This window comes from Haliotis cracherodii, unplaced genomic scaffold (genome assembly GCF_022045235.1).
Source record: "Haliotis cracherodii isolate W230 unplaced genomic scaffold, xgHalCrac1.p SCAF_9, whole genome shotgun sequence".
NCBI lineage: Eukaryota > Metazoa > Mollusca > Gastropoda > Lepetellida > Haliotidae > Haliotis > Haliotis cracherodii.
In genome coordinates, this window is record NW_027266343.1 from 18,617,761 (window position 1) to 18,635,460 (window position 17,700).

Sequence of the window (17,700 nt, forward strand, 5' to 3'; positions counted from 1 at the left end):
AATGGTTTCATTTGTATTGTGTCAATGTTATTGTTGTTGCACCATCAAACCGGAGAGTGGACAGAGGCGCAGCAACTAGCATTATCAATACTACCTGACCACGTCTTGTGATCTTCTTACGTACACTGATAATGAAGATTGATAAACAGGTTGCCCAGATATTGTGAGGTATCTATAAAGAAGGTTTGATCCCTGAAGCGATCAGTTCATGTTCAACAATGATGCTGAATATTTTTGTCATCCTTGTGTGTGTTTCCCCTGCCTTGTCTGAGAGGGACCTGTACTATCTGGACGATACAAGTGGACTAGGCAGGCTTTTTGATGGTATTGGAGGAATCAGTGGCGGGGGAGTAAGTCCTGTTATATGTAGTTAATGTGTGAACACTCTGATTTTGCACTATTTGAAAATGCATTTCCCTCAATGACAATGTTCCATAAATCGTTAAAGTGTGAGTAAGAATCTATTCTGTTCATTTAGTCGAATGCTAAAAATCATATTTTCGTTTCTTGACAATGATTGAAACATGCATGTGTATGAAGTCCTGTATATATTCAGGTATACATTTTCATATTTGTTTTTAATAGTCATTTGATTACAGTGTATACATTTGATATAGATGACGGCATACATGTGAGACTACCATGATCATTTTAGCAATTTTCTAAATATTTACTTAAGTAAGGCAATCTACACCCAACTAAGGTTGATCTTATTGCAAAAGATGTTTTGAAGTTGAATACATACTGGTACTTATTTGTGTACAAATTCGACTGTTTTCTTTGCAGGCCACATCTAAACTTCTAGTTAATTACCCAGAGAAACAAAGAAATGAAATCCTCGACTATGTATTCAAAGTAAGTGTTTTTGTAATTGGTTTTAAGGTTTTTATGTTTGAACTTTTTTAACGCATTTTTTGGACGTTTATGGAAGGTTAGCAACGACATAGTATTTGATGTTATCATATGCACGTATCAAACTCACTTGTCTTTACATCCTCGGGATTACTTTGTCAAAAACATTTATATAGAAAACTTTTCAAACGTGATGACATATGGTGTTCTTCAGCCTAATTTCGGAGCGTCGCTGCACATTCTGAAGGTTGAAATTGGCGGAGACACACAGAGTACAGGTAAGTGCAAATACAAGACACAGGTGTACCTTCCGAGAAGGTATCGTCGCATTAAGGGTGAACATTGTGTAGTCATGATCTCATAACATGTGCATGAAGTATGACACACAACCGATCATACAAATACACACACAAACTTCAGATACGATTGCCATCTTTGTGACTTTGTGGCCGACATGGTCCTCATACAACCTTGGCATAATATGTGCATTATCTAACTACGGATAAATCTATGTTTATCATTCAACCGCAGCAAGACATTTATGATGTTTCTACAGTAATTGTTGACTCAATATTTTTGTTAGGGATCACTCGATATATATTTCACTTTTAACATGACAGTCATGACGTTTGAACTTAACTTGGTTCAATTCTTTTGACAACATGCAACAGATGGCTCTGAATCTACTCATATGCGAACACCAGACGATGAGAATTACCAGAGGGGTTATGAATGGTGGCTGATGCAAGAAGCAAAGAAGGTTTGATTGCTTTTAATCAAATGAAAATCTTATAATCAATTCATGAAATGGTAAATTGAAAATAAAATATAATCCAAGATAACATGTTTGTTGTCATAAAAATGAGACATAACTATCAATGAGCGCTTAACCCAACAAAAACGCTTCATTTAAATACTGGTTCATTTTAATATTGTTTAACAATTATATTTATAGATACATTTATATACACTTCTCCATTACAGCGGAACCCCAACATTAAACTGTATGGCCTGCCCTGGGGGTGGCCTGGCTGGGTGGGAGGGGACACGGGGGACGTGTACGCCAACCCTGAACAGACAGCCATGTACATTGTCAAGTGGGTCATAGGAGCAAAGACCCACTACAATCTCACCATTGACTATGTTGGGGCAAGTGTATTACTTTTGTCAAATGCGAATCTTGATCTATTACTTACGAATCTAAACATTTAGAAAACATACCAACTGCTACACGTATTGCATGTTTTAGTCAGGGACAACATTATGCCATTTTTCCATGACCCGATTATGTGTTCACAGAAATTGGATTGACTCTTAATAGTCGGTCCCAAAGTCCTAAATGATGTGCTTTGATGTAGTAATACATTACATTACACCTTGTTGAATTGCTTATGTGGCTATTACAGCATATGAAACACAATGGAAATCTTTCATCTATTTATTATAAGTTTTATATTCTCATGACGTGTCTGCCAAATTGAGGTAAGACTAATCCATTTTACCATTTGGGTAGCAAGCGTTGGATAGTGTCAGAACTCAACAATGGCATTTGTGATAGCAAGTGGCAGGTATCTGAAAAATAGAGTTTCTGACAAATGGGGTGAGACCTACACCAACATATTGCCTTCTAACAACTACCCTAGGCTTAGAAACATGCTGAGAGGACGATAAGTAAAAGACCTTGTAGGTAGTTAGCAGTCTTATATTGCTTTTTGAGGGTTTTTAATGACATCTTGAATATTAGAGAGTTTTCTGATTTTTTAGTTTTCTTTTCAGATATGGAACGAGAGTCCATATAACACAACCTACATAAAGGTACAGTTACTGTCCATATAGGCGTAATAGAAGTCAGTTACAGTATATATCTAAGTAACCTACACCATCGAGGCTGTAGTGCAGTGTACATTTAATACATAACCAGGGGGCACGGGTGGCCCAGTCGTCTAAGGCGCCGCGATTCGCTGTGCAGAGTTGCGTCCCTTGGGCACGCCAGAAACCTATGATTTTGGGTTCGAATCCCATACCCGTGCTCGTGGGTTTCACCGAAGTGGTAAACGTCTAAGACCTGCATCGGGCATTCCTCCCACATTAAGCTGACACGCCTTGATATAACTGGAATACTGTTAAAAGCGGCGTTAAATCTCACTCACTCACTCACTCACTAATCCATAACCAACCTCACGAGCTGAAAACTAAACTCACGGATCTGCAAAATCAGTGCAGTACATAACAATTACGGGGATGGACGGTTTGCTCGTGGAACAGTTGTTTATGTATGTTCGCCTGCTGCAGACGACTGTAAACATGATTCTGCAGGAAATTAATGCTGGTATCTAAGCAGTCGAATCCTGTAGTAATCCTTTACAATCAATTCACAAATGATGCTTACAGCTTGGGGTGAAAAAGGAAAGTAATGCTTGTGTCGAAGCAGTCGAATAAACTCACCCATGTGAACACCTACTGTACATGTGTCGAAGTGGCGTTTTCACGAATACACTGAAACCCTGTGAATCTGGACGCTACTGTTCCTCGTGACATCGTCCGGATTGACGAATTTGCGGATTTATTAATCATTGATACATTGTAATGTCTCTTTCCATAAAAAAGACACATCTAGAAATAAAACCTTTCCTGATTAAAGGGGTTCTGACTAACGAGGTTTCAGTGTATAAGCACTGCAACACCCAATCCCCACTGTTAACCCTTGTTCAATCGAAGTCGAAGACGGTGTTCATACAAATTTGTTCCTGGTACTTTAGTGTACAGTAACCATGGCCTCTTGTTCTAGATCTGGTTGTACAGTCTCAAGTTTGTTCAGGGGGTCGACTTGTTCCTTTGAGTGAATGATCGAGCGGCATTTTACATCGTACCCATGTGGGGAATCGAACCCGGGCCTTCAGCGTGACGAGCGACGACGCTTTAACCGCTTGGCTACCCTTTTGCAAGCTTCTATGCATTATGGTGTACATGTGGCAATTGATTAAGTTGTAAATGTACTTTTAGTGTCATGTGCCTATATTTCACACGATGTAACCTATTCTGGTCAGGCCCTGAGGAAGATGCTGGACACACACGGATGCAGCTTCACCAGGATAGTGGCAGCGGACTATTTCCACTGGGATAACATTGCCGGTGATGTCCTGGCCGACCCGGTCCTGGCTGATGCTATATACGCTATTGGGTAACTACATATTGAATAATAACTATTATGGGCTGTGACAGATACATATTAGCTATCCCGGACCTTGAATAATATTGAATAATAACTGACACATACTGTGATGGAGACATACCAGATGACCCGGTCCTGGGTGATGCTATATGGTTGACTTACAGTTATTTAGAAATTTGACCGATAGTGAAATATCAAAGCTTAGGGATATTGCCAAGACTGATCACTTTACTTGCGGAAAGGCGTTACTGTAATCAATTGACAAGGATATACTTGGTGGGGAGATTCAGATGATTGGCGGCCATGATCACATGTGGTACATCAGAAGGAGCCTGTTGTGTAGAACGTGGTATACCTGTTCAGCATGTCCATGGTTCTCAGCCTCTGGCGCCTTCTACCTTTAATGCAGGTCGTTATTTCTGGCCTCCCTCAAAGATCATTTGACAAAACAGTTTTCGTAGCAAAACCATTTCTAAAATACTTTACAGATACTAAAGAATGCATCATGCCGATATATTTGGAATTTGTGTTTCAGGGTTCACTACCCCGAAGAAAACAGCTCTCTGTATGCTGTTGATACTGGGAAGCAACTGTGGGCTTCAGAAGATCATGCCGTAAAATCAAACATGGTAGTGTACCTTCTACGTGACTGTGTATGGAGTATTTCTATATGCGACCCGTGAGGATTCCGGGTGAGTCCCCAACAACCTATGTTTTGTCCTAAGAGGCGACTGAATGGATCGTTGGTCAGACTCGTTGACTTGGTTCATTGCATGTCTTCGTAACCCAGCTGCGTAGATTTTTATTAGTGTCACCACTGACTGGTGTCACGTTAATACTAAACGTTATTATTGATAGGTATTTCCACTGGTCAGTGTCACTATTGATCAGTCGTAGTCTCTTTTAATTAGTGTCACCATTGATTATTGTTGTCATTTATCAATGTAGCCTTCGAACGGTGATACAGATGACATTCAATTTCCCGTGTTGATGTTTGTCATTTGGATGAAGCCTTCTCATGGCACTGTGTCGCTATGCTGTTCATCTGGAATGCTTACATTGGACAACCAAACAACTGTAGTTTTCCAGGACTGAATATATACCAAGGGTACTTATGCTGTTATGTCTAACAACAATGTGTGACCTGGCTGATTACAAACAACATTGCTCATGTTATCGACCATCGGGCCATCCTTAATTTAATACACATACTGCTTACCTTGGGAACTTAATATGGCGAATAGAACCTGAATGCAATTACCCTCATCTATTACAGCGATGGAACAGAAATTATGTCAATGGATATATGTCAGGGTAAGTTCTTTCCATCTTCTATCATGATTCAAATTGGACATAACAGCAAGTAAGCCCATCAACTAATGATTGTTAACTCACCCCAGCCTCTCAGTGGAAGAACATAATGTTGTAAAATGTTCATGTTTGTCTGCTGGGTATTTATGTATTGAAGACAATATTTACCACATCACTATTTTTCGAGACTTTTCAAAGTCTTACTTTCAAATTAGAGATTATATCTTTCATTTCTCGTTTACGGATCCATCGCTCATAAATGTATTATGAAAAATACTGAATCCTGAAAATCCATCATCGTAATTTTAAATCCGTGTTGTTTTCATTGTGTGTACTATCCCTCCATCGTCAATAAAGACATATCATTAAACTATTAGTTACTAACCACTAAAACAACAAAGTAACTTAAGATTATGAACTCTCAGCCTGTCAAATTAAATACATCATACTTTCCGAATATTTTATTCCGTGACTGACTGTATTCGCTGATAAAAATGAATTATATGGCTCAACTGCCACAACTTTCAGAACCGTCATATGGGCGATCATCAGCGCATGGTATCCAGGACTCCCCTGGATAGGCTCAGGCCTTCTTAATGCTGAGCAACCGTGGTCGGGGTACTATGAAATTCCCCAGTATGTCTGGCTAGCAGGTAAAATGAATTTTCGTATACAAACATTAATGATGTATATATGTAAGTACTTAACTAGATTATAAAAAAACATATAGATCCAGATATGTTTGAAAACCTTTGTGCATAGGTGTTTGGATTGAAAGTACAAAGAACGTCCTTATATTACTGTCTCTGTATGCCGTCACAGCCCACACCGCTCAGTTCACCGAACCTGGCTGGCAGTACTTGAGACATGGTGCAGGGGTGGGCAGGCTGGCCGGAGGGGGGACATTCGTGTCTCTTGTCAGCCCTGATGGGGAGGACTTCACCATCATTCTGGAGACTGTGGTAAGTACACTGACACAGCGCTAACAAATAATACCTACTCTAACTAATATTAGTAGCATATGTACACGTTTCGCATGGCAGATACACACTGTTTTAATGATCATACGTGAAGCAAGCACGTGAATTAAAAGTGTTGTCACGATGTATGTCAAACTTAAAGATTAGAAATCAGAGACACCTAAAAATCGTTTTACCTCTTAGCATATAACATGTGACATTTGTCCTCTACAGCAACAAAACTACACAGGGCCGGAATCAGTGGTGAAGCCTCAAAATGTCACCCTGCAGTTGAAAGGAACATTGGTAAGTGTTATCATTATTAATAGTTGTGCCACATTTTTTAATCAAACTATGTCATATAAGGATATATTGCTGACGTAGTCCTCGGTTTAGAAGTGTTTCAATTAGTCGGTCAGATACTAAGGCTCTGTAGCTCACAAAATGGATGTTTGATTTTTGTTCCTTTGTTGTCACGCGTGGTTATCATGTAAATATCAAACACGACTATATTTCTTGTAGCGCAACGTGACCAGATTCAACGTTTGGTTTTCTCAACTGACTGATCCGACGGGAGCATCTGTTCTGTTTGAGCAAAGACCCCCACTAAAGGTGCGAAGGCCATTTTGTACACATTTGGCAATTAACGTGGAATACACACGAGGGGTAGTGGTGGGGAGGGGGTATTGTTATCTATTGTAAACCTGAGATTAATGTACATCATAAAATTACATTCGGAGACCCAAAATACTTATTTCCAAATCCTGTTAAACACTGACACATTTCTATGTTTTATATACCATATTGTCGAAAATCGTAAACTATACTCTTCATTTCAATCCATATTGTTTTGAGTTTGTTCCAGGTTGTTGACGGAGTACTAAATCTAGACCTCCAACCAGATCAAGTGTACACGTTCACGACCTTGAACACAGGTCATAAAGGGTCATTTCCGGATGCGCCTCCTCCAGCTAAACCCTTTCCGTTGCCCTACACTGATGATTTTGAAAGTAAGTGTCAATGTCAACGGACATCTTCATATGATGATTGAATTTTGATGTAATTTTCTGTAACAACACGCGTGATCGAGTTTTAGGTGAAAAGCAAACCGGCAAATATTATTGACGAGAATGTCTTTGACCAGGTTACGAGGATTTCCAAGAACCCTTCATGATAGCCCAGCAGACCGGAACCTATGAAGTGGTCAGTGGGCAAGGCGACCATGGCAAGGTCATCAGGCAGATGACCGTACAACATCCGGTCAAGTGGGTGTGGTGTCATGCAGAGGATTTAGGGTTATCCGCAGCCGTATTTGGTAACTATCATTGGTGAGTCATGACACGTGTTTTATTTGTTATGTGCTAACATACAATCTTTATATCTGCTCCTTTGAAGAATCAAATTAAATTTGGGAAATGAGTGAGTGACTTGGTGTTAACACCGCTTATATCAGTTATATCAAGGCGTGTCAGCATTATGTGAGAAGAAACAGCTGATGCAGGTCTCAGACGTTTACACTTTGGTGAAACCCACAAGTACGGGTATTGTGCTGACAAACCTAGAAGCATAATTTGAGAAATTGGGAATGAACAGATATAGCTATATGTCAAGACATTGAGGAATAACGTTAAGTTTAGATGAACTATATGTGTTAATTTTGCTTTCCATGTCATACCTATTCCACCTTTAGCTGCATTAATAATGAGAAAGAAAGTTGTAGAATATATACTGATGGCAAATTTATAAAATGAAACAGTGTGGTGCTTTAAGTACAGTATTAATATATTTTCAAGGGGAGGATAGCTTCAGTGCAATCTATTTGAACTATTTATTATATTTCATCCTTGATTATCTGGTTTCTTTATTGCCGCCGTCCCATGGCAGGGGAACTTCAGTGCGGCGTCAGGCAACAAACAAACACGTACTTCATTTGGGAAATAACGCGAGTGGCAGGTGCGATTGTAGGGCAGGACATTCTTATCCTTTTCGCGAACAGCCGATGTCATCACTGATTTGTGTGACCCATTCATACAACTTATACCGCCATTTTGCCATTTACGCCTTAAGGAGTCAGTTTCGTTGGATACTTGAGAATGGTATTCCCTGGCGCTCACGTTTTATATTTCACTTGCCCATAAGTTCTATATTTTGTTTGTTTGTAGGAGCGACATTTACATCGAGGCTGACATAGGCATAGAAAAGGACCTGTCCCAGAGTGCGGCGAAAGAAGCTTTTCTTGGAACCAGGATCAGTGTAGGAGGGTGTAGTTTGCCAGACAGCCTTGGTGTCTTCTTCTTCATCAACCCTGGAGCAGGAACATATCAAGTGACAACAAACCTTGGTAGGTGACTCCCTGGAAATGTTAGGGCTGATCCTGCGTCAAGATGAACATCTTAAAACGATTTGATTGATGAAACAAAATTGACAAATCCATATGGCCACAGGAGCAAGGGAACTTACGGTCAGAAATCTTTGACGGTATAGTTGGGATATACAGTTGGGTTTACACCAATGCATGTGGGAGTATTCGGTCAGAGATAGTGAGTGTTGGCTACATATCTTTTGCCGAAGAATACTTTAATTTGTTAGAGAAAATACATTGCAAACTTCCGTTTCAGAGAGGAATCAGACACTGCTAACAGGGAGAACAAATACTTTCAGTGGCACAAAATGGAACAATGTTGGCTTACTTGTAAAGGTGAGACAGAAAAAACAACAACTTGAAATTAAAATGAAACAAAGAGACCAATGATAGTTTCACATTTTGATGTTTCAACAAAACAATGAATATTGTTGTCATCTTACAATAGATCATGTGACATATTTTGTTACCAAACTGGAACATTAAAAAAGGATAATAATTGATGTCTCATCTTGTTGCAACATACATTTGTTATCATTACTCATTTTGTCAAGCATGATATTCGACAGAATTGGATACATAATTACCTAATTACATAATTATATTGAAATGTCAACGTTTCATAGTGAGCAACTCATCTTTCCAGGGTTCCACGGTGATCGGGACATTGAATGGTCAAGAGCTGTTCAACGTCTCCTCCATACCAAGCGCTGTGCAGATTGGCTTCACTGGACTCGGCACTGGTTCGTTCGGATATGCTGACTACGACAACTTGAAAATTTTACCCCCAAGAGACGGATGGGACTTAATCAAACGGCTAAATCATAAAAAATATAGCAGCAACTAACATAGCCGTTCTCAGTGTGTTATTTATGAAGGCAAAGTGACTCGCTCGAGTTACTGAAAGTGTTATAAACGAACAAGTTATGTGTATATATACCAGTCTTGTTTCATTACTTGAAAGTACCTGAGAGTACATAGTATTTTTTAAAGGCAACATTGCAAAGATGTGTACTCATGGGAGCAGATTTACTTATTGCATTTAAATATGATACCATCAAACGACTGAAATATATATGTTATGAAAGTATAGGTCTTTTTTTATCAGAGCTATGTTTGTTTGTTTGTTTGTTTGTTTGTTGTTTAACGCGGCACTCAGCCATATTCCAGCAATAAGACGGCGGTCTGTATATAATCGAGTCTGGACCAGACAATCCAGTGATTGACATCATAAGCATCGATCTACGCAATTGGGATCGATGACATGCAACATCCATGTCAGCGAACCTGATCCCCCGATCCCGTTAGTCGCCTTTTACGACAAGCATAGTCGCCTTTTACGGCAAGCATGGGTTGATGAAGACCTATTCCACCCGGATCTTTACGGGTTATCCAATCTAAGTCCTGTGTGAAAAAAATTCAATACATGAGAAAAATCACATGAAAGACAAATTGAATTTGATTTATTTTGAAATGTTGACTTGAACACATCATGGTTAAACGAAGGAAGGAACGAACGATCGAATGTGTTTTATCAGATATTGTTGATGCACGGTCTACAGGCTAATCTATCGGTGTGACTGTGGTGTCTGAGAACTGTGTCACATAGAGAATCTCACCCGAGTGTCTTTTGATATCAAATATATCAACACGAGTTGATAAAAGTGGAAAAATCCGAGGCTTGCCGAGGAATTTTGCCACTTTTATCAACGAGTGTTGATATATTTGATATCAAAAGACACGAGGGTGAGATTTTATTTATCATCCAACATCATTCTTTCAACTTTTTCAATTTGTAGACAGTAATTAGCAGTGTCTTCAGTGTAAAAAGTACTGCAAACAGCTTCAGTAGCAGAGCCATTAGTGATGTCATTTGATTGTGACGTCATGGTAACCAGTGATGTCACAATGGTCTGCAAAGCATTGTGATGTAATTTCATTGCAGCGATATCTACAGTGTAGATATCGCTTGATCTCATCCAAGCGATATCTCCTGTGGAAGCCAGTTTTGGATGATAACTAGTAATCGGGAACTGCTGAAGCTGGTACAGTAGTAGCTATCGCACAATATCACAGCTCGTGAAGGCTGAACTATCAACTTGCACCTACCTATAACATGATCTCATATAATGATATAGACGTCTGAATGCACTTACTTCAAGTCAAAACAACTACACACATTCACAAATTGGCTTAATTAAAACCCTCAATACTATTTCTTCCCTTGAGATTGTCGTAAATAGTCACAACATAGAAACATGTCCGCAACCTGACCACTGACAGTACAAGGCTGAAATCCATAGCAACAGGCTCAAGTTTAGTTCGGGAGCGCAGCATCCAATATACCGGTAACATATTCTGGGCTATCTTGATATTAATATGGATACATTTGGATTTCCAACGTATGATGACAATGTCACAATGAAATTTAAGGCATTCTTATAGCATATGCTAAAACTTTAAAAACAAGTTTGAGCTCTTCTACGTTTTCATACATATTCTTTCTTCCTCTATGTGTTATGATACAACATGTTATGAATTGTACATGAATTACAATGGCATTGTACAATATAATGCACAGGGTACATACATATTATATGATAAGCTTCGTCGACATTGATAACTAGAAAGCTAAGGACAATAATGGCTTGTTGGTGATAGTAATTAGATTTACACAAACGACCTTGGACTATTAAATCGCTCGCATTCCTCTATGTTATCTATCTATTAAAAAGTCTATTAGGTCTTTACCAGTCAACAGCATTGGGAATTGAGTACATATACTCACTGTTCACTTACCTTCAACGGCAAAACAACTTATCCACATCACTAATTCTACCGATTCCGCCTACCATTCTTCCTACAACACCCAAATTATGTCTAGGCTCTACTCCTCTGCAGGTTCAGTGTCGTCCCTGATCAATTACTGTGATCTTCCAATTAAACAAACATCCCTACACCTTATACCAAACTGGACAAAAATAAACATATGAGCTTTTGACATGTGTGGCAAATTTCAGAATATCATAATTCGACTGTGTGGGTGAAAACATTTTGACCGTTTAAAGAAGGACGTTTCCTATTTGACCAAATGCACACACCTTGCGTGTGTTTAGCCTTGAGTTACTTCCACAACTGAACACCTATCTCTGGCTGATATATGAATTGAACACGGACATACCTTCCAGACTGATACACTTATCACACTTCTCATCGATATTTCACCATCCTTAAATTACTCGAGAGATGTGATCAGTGGTAAAAATGTTTATGTGATCACTGTTGTGAGGACCACGGTCTTCGACGTCTGATTTCATCATACAAACATACCCCTCAAGACTTGTCGTTGTCTTGACTCACGTTTGCATTCCACCAGTGAATGCCTTTTAAAAACGCAGACAAGCAATGTTCAAGCTATTTAATGACGGGCAGTAACTCTAAAAACAACGAGGAGCAAGGACCTAACTCATTGAGGTTATTTGTCAATCCACATCTGACGACCCGATTGCATTTTATTCAGTTTTAGGTCGGGAACCATTCCGACTGTAACAGGCGTCAGATGAAACGTCGCTCCACGGTGTCATACTCCATTAAAACTCCAAACGACGTTAATCTTTTTCTTAATGCTCATGTTGAGAAAGGTTTTCACCAATTCATGATATATAATCTTGGCTCCATGCACAGAACGTATCCCCGTCATGTTGGATGACGAATGATCTTTCCTGCTATATAAATAAGGTATAATGATGTATACAACTCGTTCGTTTCAAAATTCAATCGCACAGTTTAATATACTGGTATCCGAGCAGATTAATCTTATCAGATAATCGTATTTCGGTTGTGAGATTTGCCTTACATGAACGATTGATACAGTTATATGTGGTAATGTGACCCTGACATGTCATTCATGCAATGTTTGTATCCGATGACGCGGTGACAACGACCTTTTTTATGGCAGATATGTGTTATCGGTAAATATAAAACGACCTTCGCTTGATGAAAGTATTCAAACAATGTTAAGGCTAATGCTGAAGAATTAGGATAAGGGTTAGTTGCATATGTGCATATGCACTTCGCTCATATTTTAGCAACATGTACATATATAAATATGTCTTGTTGCAATAACCGCAAAATGCAACGTCAAAAAGTTAAAATGAAAATGCTTGAAATGCAATATTCGATCTATATATGACAGCAGTCTGTAATTAATTGAGTCTGGACCAGACAACTCAGTAATTAATATCATGAGCATAGATCCACGCAATTGGAATACAATGACATGCAACAACCAAGTCAGCGAGTCTGACCACCCGATCCCGATAGTCCCCTTTTCCGACAAGCAATGATCATATTATGACGCAAACCGATGAACTAAAATTGTTCTCATGAGGTATGTCTAAGTTGTAGATGAGAAAAATGACAGACAGACACTCACAATATGCAAACACAAATGTTTGTGCCAATTGTCCTCAACAGAAACAAAACTACGCAGGGCCGGAATCAGTGGTAACACCTAAAAATGTTGAAAGGAACATTGGTAAGTCTTATCTGTATCAACAGTTGTACCAAGTTGTTCTTGTCGAATTATGTCGAATTAGAATGTGTCTATCATGTAGTCTTCGGGTTAGAAATATGTCAATAAGCAGGTCGGATACTGAGGCTCAAAAACTGCAGACTGTGTCTATGTGGCTAACCTGCTCCAGACTCCATGGATGCCGATCATTTAGGCATCATTTTTGTACTAAAGTACATCCTTCATTTATTGTGACAAGCAAGGAAATAATGAAACACCGCCAAATAATTAGTGATTTTTACCCTTTGCACAAATTCAAAATGCAATATCAAAAGCTTCATCATGGAGATTCAAGATGGAGATTCTTTGATTTAACAAAACCAAATGCTTGTTATATACCTAGTAGTCAGAAAGTAATAGTTCCCTGGCAATCGGGACAATCAATGGTCAACAGGTGTTAAACATCTCCTCTATACTAAGCACTGAACAGATTGGCTTTAATTTAATCAGACATCAACTAGCACATATGGTGTCATTCATTACCCTCGTTACTGAATCATACCATCAGACTCGAATTTGCTTGACCCCAAATTGCTTATGAATTTATCGTTGGAATATTTCTGACGGTGCTGAATGTTTAGTACAAAGTGATCTTCAAATATCTACTGTGATTTAACATTATCAATCTTTTGTCAGACTAATTCCAATACTTCTCACTGGGTAGTACTCTCACGGGCCTCTCGCTTGAGGTGTATTTCCACCTTTTCCTTAATGAAACCAACTCTATTTCATCTCTCGTGTCTGTTGTTTGGTGTAATTATGCGGGAGATCATCTCTGTGATTGTCCACTGTGTGGCCAGTCTTGTTTATCTGGGAGAATAGTCTAATAGATTGATAAAATAACTAAACTGTCCCTATTCTCGCGGCAATAATGTCATTATATAGCATAGTGGTGTGCATACAGCGGAACTCCTTGCATCAGTAAGTCTTTGCGAACGTGTACTCGTCTCTATATGACTTAGAGATTGCTGATGTGAAATTTTAATGAGGTTTAATGTTAGTGGTTAAAAGTATTAAGCAGAACTATTTCATTTAAAACAGCTTGTCACCTTCTTTCTTTTTACAATTGTTTGTGCTTGAATTGTATGTCTTTCATGATATTATCAAGGTGTGTGATGTTTAATCAACAAATATAAATAAATCACGAAGTATTGACGCGATGTGCGATGTACACCTAAAATTGCAGCGCCCACTAAACAAATTAAGAAAAAACACCTGCAGCTATTTGTAGCATTATCAAGCTGGGAATTGAGGACCCAAGTATTACGGGCATTCACACAAGGAGGCAATTTGATTGTTCACTTGTGTGTATGCCCTTTCCTTGAAAAAAGTATCACTAAAGTACTTCAAATTGAAGTTAGTATAGTAATGAATAAACCTTGATGACTCAAAGGTCCTTTTGTGTCTTCAAAAGGTATGTTTGGCAGTTTGAGATCGTTGACTGATAGGGATTACGTAATCACTTTCTCTTATCATCTGCTTATACGAATATTCATCACATTTTGATAACTATTTATAATGTCTTGTTGTAGCCTGTAATATATGTTATAAGGATTGGCTGTTATCAGTGATCAGTCTATGCGGAGTCATATACATTTCAATATTTTGGACTCTTAACCCGGTCAACTGATTGCAGATGAAAGACACTCATCATTTGCATCACAAACAGCGGATACAGATGATAGAGTGACTGTGTGAATGAGTATGGTTTTACGCTGCTTTCAGCAATAATCCTTCAATATCATGACAGGGGACACCAGAAATGGGCTACACACTCTGTGCCCATGTGGGGAGTCGAACCCGGGTCTTCGGCTTCGGCTGAAAGCACGAGACTACCCCATTGCCCCTGTAAATTAGTAGCTGGTGGGTTGATATTTACCAGTATCCACAATGATACATATATACGAGGTAGATATTTACCAGTATCCACAATGATACATATATATGAGGTAGATATTTACATAACTTCAGAACGCAGAACTGATAACAATCAGACTGTTTAATAGTTTAATAATCTTCCCGTTTGAACAAAGAGTCCATGCTATTATCAGTGCAACTGTTTGTATCTACAGTCTCAGCTGGCAGGGAAACCGCCTCAACATCACATCTTCCACCATTAAACTCCATTTCACAAGTATCGGAACACTGAAGACAGTTTGAATTATTTTAATAATACATGTACTTAACAAATCTGTTATAAACAAATCGAAAAAAGTAGTTAGCTATATTGACTTATACATCCTCCAATTCTTTCTTAAAATCTGTTACGATTGGACAATTCCTAATGTTCAAGGTATTTTGCTCAGGTTAATGACGCTCTCAAAGGTACTATATGTGATTTTTAAGGTGAAGAAAGTAATCTCACCCATCTGTATGTTGGAAGAGAAATACATAACATTCGGTCATTTAAAAATCGGACGAGTAGGTATTCAGCGTCTAAATCTGCAAGATGACCGATCACAATCACAATCATCTGTCAATGTATATTCTATATGCGATTCATTCCAGTTGAATTTACTGTACTTAAACTTTCAGATTAAAAAGGAACGGTGTGGCATTGTGAATAATAATATCAATTAAATACATAGATAGCGACACGAATTCAAAGTTAATTGTAGACCATGTTATGATATTCTTACACAACCCTTTGGCCTCCCCCTGAACCTTGAAACTAATTTGTCCTCTAAAAGGGGTAATTGATTTCGCAAATATTCATGGGTAATCAGCAGTAGTTCTGCGTGATGTATCCGTAGCTACGCAGACATTTTATAAATTTCAACCCACAATCAGCGGATCGTAATGAGTATCATAGCTAAGGGACGCAACTCTGCACAGTGAAGTGCTGTGTCTTGGATCACCAGGCCACCCCTACCCAAATGTGATAGAACCCACAATAAGACGCTTACATCTTTCCATCTAATTTTCAGATATATACGGTTAAGCTTAGCAATGTGTGTAAAACTCTTATCTTACCTTTGTTTCGAGGTCAACGCGAAGGTTAACCGAGAAATCGATACGTGCAGAAAACAAATTGTGAAATCAGTGAATAGCCACCCAAGATCAATGAATAATTAATACATTATACTGAAACACATAGGATTAGATTTACAGTAATACAATTGGTCATATATTTGGCAGCAGCAATACATAACAAGCCCTGCAATAACTGTCCGTGCACTCACGAACGAAGAATTTGTCACAGTTAAATGTCTTGAATAGGAGGCACGTGCTCCATTCTTGAATCCAGGAAACAGTGCACGATGCTGGCTGAAAAATCGATGTTGGTACCACGTCCTGATAACAACATGCATGTTACCTAAAATAACATCATGATTAGTATTTTTTATGCATAGGTCCACTAAAGTAGTTACAAGACGTACCTCTGGTAACAGTATAAAACGCATCACGGAATACCTCACGAATCACATAGCTCTCAAACGCATCATGGGTTTTCCCACAACCAATACCAGCATGCATGTTACCTTAAAGTACCTCGTGTTTATTATGTCCAATGCATAGTTCCACTGACTTTACTATATGACGAACCTCTGGTAACAGTACAAAAACGCATCGCGGTAAAATAGCTCTCAAACGCACCTTGGGTTTTCCCAAAACGGGTAATACCTGATTACTGTCATCAAAGTTCCGCATATATATGACGTCGGTCCGTAAATAAGTCAATCTGCACGCACTCCACATATATGAATGTCACGAACAAGTATTAAGTGTTCCTTACAAGAGGATCTGTTGCTAGTTGCTAGGAAGTGTGTCATTGTGTTGAGAGGTAGTGCTGTGGACTATTAGATATGATAATATTCATTCTACAGATCAATATTAGAATACACATACACGTACCATCAATGCACTATCAAACACATATTTATGGAGTGCGAAAGTGAACCTCAGTCGCTAGTGTATTAGAAATTAATTCATCTAGTAACATTGTCAATTCATAATGTAATCACATTATTTAGTGATTTGGTAATATTGCTTGATAAAATATGAACAATTTGTAATTTTGCTACTTCAGTTAGTAATATTAATAACGAATCAGTTAACTTATATCATTAAATCGTTTCGATTCAATTCAGTAAACTTACTAAATGAATGAATGATAACGTCACTACATCAATTAAAATAATTATTAAATGAATTACCAATATGATTAAATGAACTAGTCATATTATTAAATCGTATCGATGTATTCAGTAATATTACTAAATTATTTAACAGCATTAATAATAATATGAGTAATATTCATAAAAAACAATTACAGTCCACTTCCGCACCATACATACGTACACGGTATTCACATGTTAGTGAACAACATTAACCTGGGAGTGTCTTATCTGTTATCTATTCATAGGTACACGTGTCCTGACTGCGTCATAGGCAATATTAACACATCAGATCTATTAATATAACATGACAATATACAGAGGTTTTCTGTTACGCATAGACTAGGTCTGCT

At 38.4% G+C, this 17,700-nt stretch overlaps 1 protein-coding gene across 1 annotated transcript; it reads left to right on the forward strand.

Annotated features, from left to right (window-relative positions):
* The first annotated feature begins 218 nt into the window (after positions 1-218).
* Positions 219-9,628, forward strand: LOC139452756 (galactocerebrosidase-like). The gene is made up of 18 exons (XM_071234350.1): positions 219-350; positions 787-855; positions 1,067-1,130; positions 1,524-1,612; positions 1,837-2,001; positions 2,629-2,667; positions 3,900-4,033; positions 4,560-4,653; positions 5,301-5,338; positions 5,864-5,988; positions 6,158-6,297; positions 6,529-6,600; positions 6,817-6,906; positions 7,160-7,304; positions 7,439-7,622; positions 8,457-8,635; positions 8,913-8,992; positions 9,303-9,628. Exons 1-18 carry the CDS (start codon positions 219-221, stop codon positions 9,501-9,503), a joined length of 2,040 nt encoding a protein of 679 aa, XP_071090451.1. The 3' UTR covers positions 9,504-9,628.
* The last annotated feature ends 8,072 nt before the right edge of the window (positions 9,629-17,700 follow it).